The 13,319-nt window shown below is 42.2% G+C and overlaps 1 protein-coding gene and 1 long non-coding RNA gene across 3 annotated transcripts in view; both read left to right on the forward strand.

Moving 5' to 3' along the window:
* The first annotated feature begins 2,411 nt into the window (after positions 1-2,411).
* Positions 2,412-13,319, forward strand: part of tcea2 (transcription elongation factor A (SII), 2) — a 28,963-nt gene continuing 18,055 nt past the window's right edge. For both annotated transcript variants that reach the window (XM_085783194.1, XM_085783195.1), the window contains exons 1-2: positions 2,412-2,496; positions 11,777-11,839. In XM_085783194.1, coding sequence (XP_085639320.1) covers positions 2,428-2,496; positions 11,777-11,839 — 132 coding nt within the window. In that variant the 5' untranslated portion in view covers positions 2,412-2,427. The remainder of the gene's footprint in view (positions 2,497-11,776; positions 11,840-13,319) is intronic.
* LOC146985254 (uncharacterized) lies at positions 6,560-8,877 on the forward strand. Its single transcript, XR_015036223.1, has 4 exons — positions 6,560-6,748; positions 8,005-8,059; positions 8,465-8,549; positions 8,812-8,877. It is a non-coding gene; the product is annotated as an uncharacterized LOC146985254 (long non-coding RNA).

The following is a 13,319-nucleotide window of genomic DNA, read 5'->3' on the forward strand; positions in this document are numbered from 1 at the left end:
TCATTATCTCCTCCCCCTCATGTGGACTAAGGGCTGGGAGAAGTTTCAGAGTCCTCCGTGGCTTCTCTGAGTTACAGGGGGTCTCGGCGTAGCAGTGCATGTCCATATGACGGTTGCTAATGGATACCAACTGTCTTCGTAACAAAAAGACACACCAAAAAACATCCAGATACCTCCATGCTGCTCGTATGTAATGTCCCTCTGGTATTGAAGCCCCAACATGAGAAATTGTCCCGAAAAAAATTAAATAAGTCTATATTTCAAGCTTGTTTGTAGCTTCTCGAAGCTACAAACAAGCTTGAATGCATGGAGGTATTTGGATGTTTTCTGGTGTGTCTTTTTGTTACGAAGACAGTTGGTATCCATTAGCAACCGTCATATGGACATGCACTGCTACGCCGAGACCCCCTGTAACTCAGAGAAGCCACGGAGGACTCTGAAACTTCTCCCAGCCCTTAGTCCACATGAGGGGGAGGAGATCATGAGTTGAGAAATTTCAATTTTGGGTGAACTATCCCTTTAATACGCTCCTCTCAACAGACTCAGGATCAGATCTGTACGTTACAGACTCATCAACTGGTTTTAATTTAATTAATTTAATTGTTTGTTGTAAATTACCCACAATGCACCTGGGCTGCTGACAGCTGGAGTCAGACTGATCAACATCTGGCCCACAGCCCCACATCTGTAAACAGCTGCATCTTCCCCTCTAACGTGTTTATTTCTCTTTACATCGTTTTCACTCCAGACTGTAGAATAAAACTTTATGTTATTAACTCAAGACTGTGAGTGGAAACTATAAAACAGTTAGAGGACCAAAGAGTCAGAGGTGTTGATTTAAAAGAGTTTAATGACTGAAGATAAAGAACCAGTCACACAGATCAATGCAAACAGTGTGTGTGTGTGTGTGTGTGTGTGTGTGTGTGTGTGTGTGTGTGTGTGTGTGTGTGTGTGTGTGTGTGTGTGTGTGTCGCCCAGTACAACACAACTTTACAACACTGACATCTAGTGGATGGACACAGTAAACACACAGTTTATTCTGAGTCTGATAATAATAATAAAAAACCTGTTGAAATGAGATTGTGTGTCGTTTCATTCATATATTCATTTGTGAAACAGTTAAAGTGAAATCTGAACTTTTTTCCTTCAGCTCCACTGGTGTTTTATTTATTTTTTTATGTCCTGAAACATTTCAAAAGTCTTGATATAATTTTGTATTTTTCCTAAGTTTTCAAATGTGTAGAAATGATTGAAAGGTTTTTGATTCATAGATTGACGCACAGCTAAGTTTGGACCAAAACTGTAGCTATGGTGAATTCTGTTGAGATGAAAGCATTACATGACATTCAAATTAAACACTGATGTTTTGGGGTATCTAAGTTTTAATCTGATAACCTGAAGCCACAGGCGACTTCACACTGCAAAAACTCTAAATCTTTCCGAGAATTTTGTCAAAATGTCTCATTTCTAGTCAAAACTAATCTCTTTCCACTTTAAATAAGACTCATCATCTAAAATCGATCTTGTTGTTTTAGATCATTTTCACTTATTTCAAACTAATTTTCACTTGAAATAAGTAGAAAAATCTGCCAGTGAAATTAAGTTTTTTGTGTTTGTAATAAGAAAGAAAAACTTGCTCCACTATCAGATTTAAAATCTGCTTGAAACAAGTGAAAATGATCTAAAAACAAGTAATTTTTTTTTACGTGATGAGTCTTATTTTAAGTAGAATGAGATTTGTTTAGACTAGAAATGAGACAAATATTCTTGTTAAGATTTGCGTTTTTGCAGTGCAGTGACATGTAGTTTGATGACAGCACTGCAAAAACTCTTACCAAGAATATTTCTAATCTAAACAAATCTCATTCTACTTAAAATAAGACTCATCACATTAAAAAGCAGCTTGTTTTTATACACTTTTTACTTATTTTCACTTGAAATAAGTAGAAAAATCTGATAGTGGAGCAAGTTTTTCTTTCTTATTACAAACACAAAAAACCTGCTTTCACTGGCAGATTTTTCTACTTATTTCAAGTGAAAATTAGTTTGAAACAAGTGAAAATGATCTAAAAACAAGTTCATTTTTAGGTGATGAGTCTTATTTTAAGTGAAAAGAGATTAGTTTTGACTAGAAATGAGACAAATATTCTTGGAAAGATGTTGAGTTTTTGCAGTGCAGAGTCATCTAGTCTCCCTCCAGAGTTCATCCAGGATGAGAAGGAGGAAAGAAACTACAACTCCCAGAATCCCCCTGGGGTCCCACAACAACACACGGGAGGCAGCAGCGGCAGCAGCAGCAGCAGCAGCAGCAGCTGGGAGAGACACAGAGAGACACACACACCGGGAGGAGAGTTGTTGAGCTTCCGCCGGCGGAGGAGAGTTGAGTCTCCGCTGCAGCGACAGGACGCAGCGACAGGACGCAGCGACATGGCCAAGGACCAGGAGGTGGAGCGCATCGCCAAGAAGCTGGACACCATGGTGCAGAAACACAACACGGTGAGTGACCAACACTTCACTCAGTCAGCTGGTGGTGGTGATGATGGGATGTCGCTCTGCTGCTCTGCTGCCTCCACCGGCCCAGAGGAACATGCTGGAAACACGGGGAGGGGAGCTGTGTGTGAGAGAGCTTGTGTAACACACAACACAACACGCTGCTGCTGCTGCTGCTGCTGCTTTATCCCGGTGTTTGGACATAGCTTAACTAACTGGTCATAAACCACCGCGGCCTCTGATTGGTTAAAAAGAAAACTCAAACATCCCGCACCTGGAGCCAATCAGCATCATCATCATTACATCATGAAGCTTTCTTCAGGTAAATCTCACCTGGCTGAAACCTTCACACTCAGACCAGCTGACAGTTACACAACTTAAAGGGACAGTCTGTAACTTTTTATTAGCAAAAATCAAATATTGTTTTCATGAATACGTCTTTACCATAGACTGTAAAAAACATGGACGTAGCCTACACTGCAAAAAGTCACAATCTTTCCAAGAATATTTGTCTTATTTCTTGTCAAAATGTCTCATTTCTAGTCAAAACTAATCTCTTTCCACTTAAAATAAGACTCAACACCTAAAAATGAACTTGTTTTTAGATCATTTTCACTTGTTTCAAACTAATTTTCACTTGAAATAAGTAGAAAAATCTGCCAGTGAAAGCAAGTTTTTTGTGTTTGTAATAAGAAAGAAAAACTTGCTCCACTATCAGATTTTTCTACTTATTTCAAGTGAAAATCTGCTTGAAAGAAGTAAAAAGTGTCTAAAAACAAGCTGCTTTTAATGTGATGAGTCTGATTTTAAGTAGAATGAGATTTGTTTTGACTAGAAATGAAATTTTGACTAGAAATAAGACAAATATTCTTGTTAAGGTATTGAGTTTTTGCAGTGTGGACACCAGCTGACAGTTAGGCTACACAACTTAAAGGGACAGTCTGTAACTTTTTATTAGCAAAAATCAAATATTGTTTTCATGAACACGTCTTTACCATAGACTGTAAAAAACATGGACGTAGCATGGGCGTCCCCCATTGGTTTTGGGGAGTCATTTTTGTGACTCCAATATGGCGGCCTGAACAGCGCCATGTTGGATTTACCGGGAATTTTAAACCTAATAACAGTAAAACGGTAGAGTTAAACCCCTCAGAGTGTGTGTGGGGGTAGAAACTATCGGTTGAGACCAAAAAACGTTCTGACACCAGGCTTTGATCATGTTTATTGAGGATGTAAAGTGGGTGATTTTAACATGGGGGTCTATGGAGAATGCTGACACCGACAACTCGCACCCATTTCAAGGCAACAAGAGAGAAAATAGTAGGCTACATTGGCGTGGCTTGTCCCGTGACCTAGTTGCCGTTGCCGTGGTAACTCAATCCTCCATCCTGACGTTTTTTTTTTTCTGCCGTTATAAAACCCAACAGTCTATGTATAAAACACACACTACATCAGTAGGTGATAAACTGTTGTAGTAGGCTGACAACATCGCTAGCTAGCTAACACCGCTTTGACTACACTAGATCCATGGAGGTAACCATGACAACCGGTACTTTCTGCAGTCAGATTGCGCACGCATCCGCCGTGTTGGTAACAGATTATCCCTCTATACGGCAGCATTTCGTTTAATAGATGGACCGCTCCAGTTCGACTGTAGCCGCTAACGGAGTTAACGGAGCTAACGGAGCTAACGGCTTAACAGAGCTAACAGGCAGTCGCCGATACCCAAGCCAGAATTTTGGTCAGTAGGCTATAGACCGAATCTCCTTGTTGTTTACATTCTACTTCCGGGTAGAAAACCAGCTGTAATGTGAATGAGATCAATAGTAACGAACGAGAGTTTAGCTATATATCATATTTTTCACGCCCTATCACCGTTTAGACAAATCTGAAATGATTGAAGAAACATTACTATTTCTGTGTGTGTGTTTTGTGTTGCTATGTGTTGTATTTATTCAGTTTGGGGGAATCACAGTGTCTAGAAAGCATCAGTGGCTCAGCTGACAGGGACAGCTAACGGTAGCTAAGCTAACGGTAGCTAAGCTAACGGTAGCTAAGCTAACGGTAGCTAAGCTAACAGCAGGACGTCAGCTGTTAAAACCCTCCCGTTGTGGGACACCACATGAAACTACTCCAGTTAGCTCAGTCATGTTGGAACTCAGATATCCGCTGGAGAAAATATTTTTTCATGGAGCGTTTATTGAGTCACTGAGTTATTAAAGTTAAACAGGTAGCTAACCGTTAGCCCAGCTAATCTCTGATAACCATGACTAATTACAAAAATGTGCACACGTAAATAGTAATGTTTGTCCAATCATTGGTTTTATAGACTTTACAAACATCAGATTAGTCTAAACGGTGATAGTGACATGAAAAATTAGATAAATATAGAGAAACTCTCGTCCGTCACTATTGTTCTGCTAGTTGTAAACAACAAGGAGATTTGTTCTATTGGAATTATTTCCGATACTGGTTTCGGAATCGGAACAACTCTACAATCATGAATGAAACACTTCTAACGTCTCACTGATAACATATAACATACCATAATACGGTTTTACATCTTCACCTCGTCGCTTCATGATCCTGAGCTACTCCCAGTCGTCTCAGTCGTGGAAGACTTCGTTTCAAACAGGAATCTGAACGCTGGATGTCACGGTTACAAGTTAAACAAGTTAAACTTTGAGAAATGACACAAGAACTCCAGAACTAAAGATGAATAATTAACAGGAAGTAACAGGAGGAATGGACAGAGATGAAGTCCTCACTCTTCTCCTCTTCTTCCTCTGTGGGTCACGTGACCTCTGGATGTTTGATGGATGTGATGTTGACGTGGCCACGTGGAAACATGGAGCAGCTGCTGCAGATGTTTCAGCTCCAGATGTTTCAGCTCCAGATGTTTCAGCTCCAGATGTTTCAGCTCCAGATGTTTCAGCTCCAGATGTTTTAGCTCCAGATGCTCCAGCTCCAGATGTTTCAGCTCCAGATGTTTCCAGCTCCAGATGTTTCAGCTCCAGATGTTTCAGCTCCAGATGCTCCAGCTCCAGATGTTTCAGCTCCAGATGTTTCCAGCTCCAGATGTTTCAGCTCCAGATGTTTCAGCTCCAGATGTTTCAGCTCCAGATGTTTCAGCTCCAGATGTTTCAGCTCCAGATGTTTCAGCTCCAGATGTTTCCTCTCCTCTGCTGATCCGTCTCATCTGTGTCGTGTCACGTTGCTCTTCCACGTCTTCACCTCCTCTTCTCTGACTATGAGCTGCAGCTGATGGGTTGAATTCACCACCATCAGACTTCCTGCTTTCATGAAGAGTCCAGCAGCAGTGAGACGGAGCTGTATCCATAGAAACGGCTTCATCTTCATCACTCTGTCTCACCTGCTTCATCTTCATCACTCTGTCTCACCTGCTTCATCTTCATCACTCTGTCTCACCTGTTCAACCCCTGAGCGATGGCGTGGAGGCGTCTGGTTAACAGCTGCTGCAGGGGATCATGGGAAGAAGCTGTAGAAACTCCATCGTGACCTTTCAGACGTCCTGAGCCTGGTCACTTAAAGGGACAACCAGGAGTTTCTATTTGGTTATAAAAAAGTCTGATATTAATGTGGATGAATCTCCGTTACCACTTGTTAATGGTCCATTTTAGATAAATCTATGGTTTTGTCTCTATGGTTATTTTGTTATTATTAGTGGTGGTGGAAATGCTGGGCGAGCCGACCAGCGTTTCTTTACTTTCGGTTTCGTGGCGAGTCATGAGAATAACGCCGCCGTATGAATCTCCGTTTATGGTGGGAACTACGACGGTATGTGATCGTCTTCCAACCTCTGACTTTAATTCTTGATGAATGAAAACATGAGTCTGTCTTGCGCCGGTCAAAGAATTTCACGGTGCGGAGGCTCATAAATGTAGTGAGAAAACACTTCACTTTAACAAAACTCCTTGTTGTCCCTTTAAAGGATTGACAGAATATAGATTATAGATGTATCACCACCCACACAGCAGGAGACTCCGACGCGGATCCGCATTCAAGTCACCAAACCCGCGTGACTGTCACATTCGTTTGGGCGCCGCCTAGAGGATCAGCCCCGCCTCCAGGCAGAGCCGTTATTCTACCGTCAAACAGCGGATCCCGAACGGACCCGTGTCGGACGTGTGGACACGGACGCGCCTTTACTGTAACGGTCGAACACAGTAGTCCACACCGAGCCGAGACTAGAGGAGTCATCTTTCTTTGCTGGGACACGGTTGTGCTGAAGCCTCTAGTAAGTTTATTGATTTATTGATGTATTGCGACATTCACAGTAACGTTAAACATTGGCCTTTGTGTTTTTAATCGTCATGTATATTAATGCTTGTAATGACGTTGTTTGATATTAGCACTGTTAGAACTTTTGTAGTTTTGTGCAACAGGCTAGGTTAGCTTCTAGCTGAGATGTGATGATGCACGTCTGTAGCTATTTTGTTTTAAAATGGGATAGCAATTTCGGGAGAATATGTTGTGGTTGTGTGACTAAAAAAAACACACATTGTTATTTGGTAACGTTATGGTTATCTGTTTTAATGTATCGCAGCTGTTATGCTGTGTAACGTTAGCCTATGCTAGCGGTAACTTATGTAACTTAGCTGCTATTTCTCCGACCTCGACCTCCCATTTCCTCGATTTAAGTAGGCTATGCCCGGTGTTCCGACTCCCAGTAATTACGAGTCGCCCTCTTCATACACATTACGGTGTTTTTTTTTTAAATAATTATTTTCTTTTCTTTAAAACTAACTAGCCGTTAGCGGCTAGTTAGCCGGCTAGTTAGCCGCTAACGGCTAGTTAGCCGCTCGGCTTTTATTTAAAAAATAAAAAACACCGTAATGTTTATGAAGAGGGCAACCAACTCCAACGTTACGGAGTTTAGAATGACTTTTTTAAGCCTCTCTTTGCTCCTCATGTCGTAATTCTCCGTGACTTTTCGCTAGCCGAGCGGCTAACGGCGCTGTTGTACTGTATATCAGCACGGGTGTGAGTCGGTCGTAGGCACGAGGCCGCACACCCGTGCTGATATACAGTACAGCAGCACTCCCTCTGCCTTTATTCATCCCACGAAGGGGAAATTCACAAGTTACAGCAGCAGTACAAACACACTCACACATGCCATGCACACTGGCAATATTAATGTTTAAGCTTGTCAGTGCTTTATGATGATTAATATATGCTGAGAAACAAGATAAAATTGTAAATCAAGCAGGAAAGACCAATAATTTGTGTTTAATGAATCAAATATAATCAGATATTGTTTTGGTCATAAATAGGCTACGGTATGTTTAATTCGCTGGGGAGGAGGGGCGGGCACACAGCTTTTCTTTTTTTTTTAACTTTTTTTTTAAAATAGTGAGGGCTGTCATTTTTGCTAAGCTTAAGTCAACTAAAGTTAGCTATTTTGTGTCTTCTATGTCCTGCCTTGAGTTTATGTTGTCTACACACCCACATACTTGACTTTTTTTCAACATTTTTTCTATTTTTACTGTGCAGATAATCCTCCAGCTAGGCCAATATTTGACATGTCTCTGGGTGCTGCTGTGTAGTGGTGAGTATTAGCCTACTATTCAATTGCTTTTGTTGGTTTTCGGGATGCACATTTTGAATTTTTTTTCTGACTGATGATAACCAACGCTTGTTAACCGATATGATTACAATGCTCTCGGGGGCGATCACTTTTTCTCTTTTGCGCAGCTCTGTTGTAACAGGTGATGCAGATCGATGTCCCTGTAGGCTACATTTGTTGTCTGGCCTTCTTTTATGATATTATTCCTTTTTTAATATTGTGAGTAAAGATAATTACTGCAAGTCCTATTGCCTTTAAGATTCTAATGTTCATTTTTTTTGTTGAAACTATTTTGGAGAGATATGTCTAATAATCAGTCTTCATTACAACACAAAATAATATGGCACCACAAACTAAACCAATTTCCATTTGTCTTTCTTTCTCTAGTGAATGTGGCAGTGTAAAGGGTGTTCAGTTGCTGTGCAATATTTGACATGTCTCAGGGTGCTGTGTCAAAGGCTCTGCAGTAGTGGTGAGTATTACTAAATCAGTTGTTGTTTTCTGAGTTTATTGTTTTTTTTTCATTTATGTATATTATTTTTAAACAATTACTCAGTAATGAAAAAGAAATAGGGGGCATCATTGCACCAATGGATGAAGTAAATATATTCTCTGGGTTGGGGGTGTAACAACTGATTGTCTTCAAGACAAAAATGCCTTTTACCAGGACAAATGAGAATTTTCACAGACATGAACTCAAACAACACAACTTCTCCTCTGCTTTTCTGCCGTAGGATGATGACGTGGATCTGGGAAGAGAATGCGTCCTAAAGACCCTCTGCGTTTACCTGAATGAGGACCCGGAGAATCTCTTGAGAGAGTATGTGGTAAGTATTACTTAGGTTTAGTATGTTGAGATGTTATCTTTCGTATTTTATATAAACTTTAAAACATCTACTCATTGTAATTACTTTACAGTCAGCTAAGTTGTAGGATAATATGGTAGTGCTCTTAATATCAAAGTGTGTGTTTATTTTTCATTAAAGGGATAGTTCGGGTCTTTTGATATCTATCTATACCCTTGTTTTAGCACAGAGCTAAAGGGAGAGCTTTATGAACCTGATGTGATGCTGAACCTCATCAGATGGAGTTCCATAGACTGTAGGAAAGAGGTTAGAGCAGAGAAGAGTGATCGTTGCAGCGCAGTCCATGGTGGAAGATCAGACCAACAAATATACAGACAGACAGCGTGCATCACCTCCAAGGATGGTGCTGCTGGAAAAAAAAAAAGAACAGCACTCCTCTGCAGCCAGCTGACGTGTAGCTCACCTGCAGCTGTCAGAGGATCCTCGCTCTTTCTTTAGCCTGGCGTTTGGATGCACTTTGTTCAACATGTGAAGATCTAACCACCATCTGACCACCGGTCAGCTGAGCCAGCTAACAGAGTGGACGTGGCTGGTGTGTAGGCTCGCTATTTTATAACGGCAAGAAAAAATAATCTTCCTGATAGTGTGTACATTTGTCCGGCTGATCTTCCATCACGGACTGCGCTGCATTACTGATCATCACCCGGTCACCCTGTCTGTCACAGCTGCAGCTGTGGTCTAACTTCAGCTTGTTGCTTCCCTGTCCCTCCTCTCTGTGTCTGCCCGTTCTAACTCCATCTGACGAGGTTCAGCATCACATCAGGTTCATAAAGGTCTCCCCTTGGCTCTGTGCTAAAACAAGGGATGGCTTCATCACTTGTGTCATAATCAGATATGTTTACATGAACTATCCGAGCAATAAACTCCATGAAACAGCTGATGGAAATGCGCACAGCCGTCTAGAGGCGGCAGCGCGCAGTGATACGGAGGGAGAGAAAATAGCAGCAAGCGATTGTGAGGTCAGACTTTTTTGTGGACAACGGTTTTGTGATGCAAATGTATCACTCTTTTGAACGCATATTGTTTTGAGAAGTAAAACGCTTTATTTTCGTGACCCCAGCCAACTAACCGGACTACATTCGTCAGCACCGCAAACTCTCAAAGTGTGAAAGAGAGAATTAAACATAGCCTATTTATTATCAGTTACTATGACCAAAACAATATTTGATTCGTTAAACATAAATTGGTCTTCCCTGTAGGATTTGTTTTATTTACAATCTTATTTCTCAGCATATAGGCCTATTAATTATCATGACAACATAAAGCACTGACGAATAAGCCTAAACATTGATACAGGACTCTGTAACACAACTCATCACACATTCATGCTCTCCCTGTGTGATCATCTGAGAAGCAGACAGTCTGAGGTTGAAGTTTAGGTGACACTGTGACAGGTCTCTGTACGTCTTGACCACATGTCAGCTGGTCAGCTGTAGTAGAGGAGAACTCAGCTGTTTTTAGCTCCACCGCACGTAGCGTTTTTTTTTTTTTTTTTTTAGGAGCTCCGGTATATTGCGGCTTTATGCGGGAGGACACGCGATAAACTACAGCTGATCCAATGTATTTATCTGAGCTTGGTCACCGTGAGAGGCGCTTTGAGCCACGTTCATATTAAGTTACACCTGACGCAGGACAGGGCATTTTGACAGGTCTGCGCTCACATCAGCTGTGTTTATTTACCCTCACCCTGTCACATAAGCGATCAGCTGTTTTTTTTGTTGTTTTTTAACGTTTGATGTCTTTTTTTCTTTTTGCTCGAAATTAAACATGGTATGACCTTGACTCCCTATATATCTGTCTGTTTGATTACAGGTGCTGTAAGAAAAAATACAGTGACAGGTCAGCCACAGATGACGAGGTGACCAAACACGCCATCCACCTTGCGGCAGATTGTGCAGCGAGGAGACGTGTCCCGCCTCCATCCACGCGAGAACCCCAGTAGCATGTACTTTAAAAGAATAAACAATATTTGTATTGAACTTCTTGTCGTTCACCAGTTATTCATTTTCTGATATTTTAGCTTCACATTTCATTGAAGTTGTAGCCTCATTTTGTACAGTTAATTGATGTCTTGACTTCAACCTTTTCTGTATATTGACAATAGTGTTGGGTTAAAAATGCAAGGCAATGCAGATTTAAGCTTGGTGTAGAAGTCTAGGCTAGGCATAGTTATAGTTTTAGTTTAAGCTATTTTATGGAGATTTTGAAAATGATGAACGGGTCCAAAACGGACCCGGGCCAGAGGTTTTTTTTGCGTCCGTTTCGGATCCGCGGCGGATTTGCGTGTCCCGAACGGACCCGGGCCAGAGGTATTTTATAAGTCCGTTGCGGGTCCCAAACGGATCCGGGCCAGAGGGTTATTATGAGTCTGTTGCGGATCCGCGGCGGATTTGCGGGCCCTAAACGGACCCGCCGCGGAGGTATGATTTAAATCGCGGATGCGGACCGGATGCAGCGCGGATCCAGGACGGGTCCGCGATCCGCCTTCGTTGCGGATCCGTCACAGAGAGCAAGTGGACTCCGATACGGGTCCGTTTCGCGGGTCCGTTCCGGAAGCCGCGCTACATCCGCGGCGGGTCCGCGGCGGACTCCTTTTGCTATGTGGGCTGTCTGTTATCTCTGGTCTTTGACTGAGGTTGTTGTTGTTGTTTGACTGAGGAACATGAAGGTTGTTGTTGTTGTTGTTGTTGTTGTTGTTGTTGTTGTTTCATTGAGGAACATGAAGGTTGTTGTGTTGTTGTTGTTGTTGTTTGACTGAGGAACATGAAGGTTGTTGTTGTTGTTGTTGTTTGACTGAGGAACATGAAGGTTGTTGTTGTTGTTGTGTCTCTAGGACGGAGCTCTGGACCTGCTGAGGGAACTGAAGAACATCAAGATGTCTCTGGAGACGCTGCAGGTGAGAAACTCCAGCTCAGCTTCATACTGTCTATTTACTATACACCTACTACTACTACTAATAAAAATCTAAAAATTTTAACATTCTTTTTCGTGTCTTGCCTCACTCCCGAGTCCATGACCAGCAGATAGACACCATCCTTTCCACTGTGCGTTCAGTAACAAGGGAGATAGAGCCGTATCGCCCGTAATTAGCTTAGCTCAAACACTGGAAGTGTATGGGTAGTGTTAGCCTGCCTCCACCTAAAGTCGCTAATTAGCTTAGCTCAAACACTGGAAGTGTATAGGTAGTGTTAGCCTGCCTCCTACCTAAAGTCGCTAATTAGCTTAGCTCAAACACTGTTTGCGGTCAAATGCCGCTAACGGGACCAGATCGGTCAAAACGGAGGGTTCAAGCAAAGACGGTTTATTTTGGTTCAAGCTAGCTACATCGAGGGTAGGTTAGCTTCCTGTTTCAAAGTAAAAGCACAAATTCTATCGTTATGGTTTTCTGTATGTAAAGGGCAACGGGTGTTTTATTTTGTGAAAGTAACAGGAAGTGCGTTGGTCACAACGGCTAGCTTGAGTAGCGCCGAATTCGTCCCAACAAAATTGTAAACAGCGGGTATTTAGACAAATTAAAGGTTGACTATGTAGAATTACAAGAAAAACAACAGAAAAAGAATTCCAGCAGTCGATTGCCAGACCGTTGCTAGGTAAAACGGGCCGTTGCTAGGGACTCCGCTCTGATCAGAGGACAGCAGAGGAGGAGAACTAAGCAGGATATTTACCTTATGTTTCATTTTTACCGTCTTTAACAGCATAATAAATGACTTGTAGCGTGTTACAGCAAAGTCCTTCTAGGCAAGTCAGGCCACTCGGCGGCCATATTGGCGACGCTTCGAAAAGCCCAAGAAGACCAGACCCCTATCTAATTGAATGGAGGGGTGGTCAAATCCACCCTTTAACGTGATAGCAGGACGGAAAAAACATACAGACGTGCTAGCCAGTGAAATAAGATACAAATAAAAACCAAAAAAACATAGACTTTACCGCAGAATGACGTTTAAATCGCTATTTTTCCACAGGGAGTACTCAACTGCGCATGCGCGTGGATTTACGACACCGCCGTCACTGTACGGCTGTAACGGCTAAATCCGTGATCTAGCAGCAGCCCGAGGATACCTACACCGGTCTGCCCCTGGTCTGCCCTGCTCTACCTGGAGACATATCGGCATGAGTCTGGAGATTTTTGCTAAAAAATAAACGCTAGACTTACATGAAATCCGTCTTAATAATCACCTATGGGCTCCTAGTTCTGTGTGTGGTCACTGTGTCTGCTCCCCCCTCCCACGATCCCCACAAACGTTAGCTGTCTCGGATGCTATCGAATGCTAGCATGGATGTATTAGTGCTAGCATGTCGTCTCAGCAGCAGCAGCAGTCAGTTAAAAATAAATAAATACAGTCCGAGTGAACCGCTGGAGCCACGGACTGATTACC

The sequence above is a fragment of the Trachurus japonicus genome, chromosome 7 (genome assembly GCF_045865225.1).
Source record: "Trachurus japonicus isolate A0001 chromosome 7, Traja_1.0".
Lineage (NCBI taxonomy): Eukaryota > Metazoa > Chordata > Actinopteri > Carangiformes > Carangidae > Trachurus > Trachurus japonicus.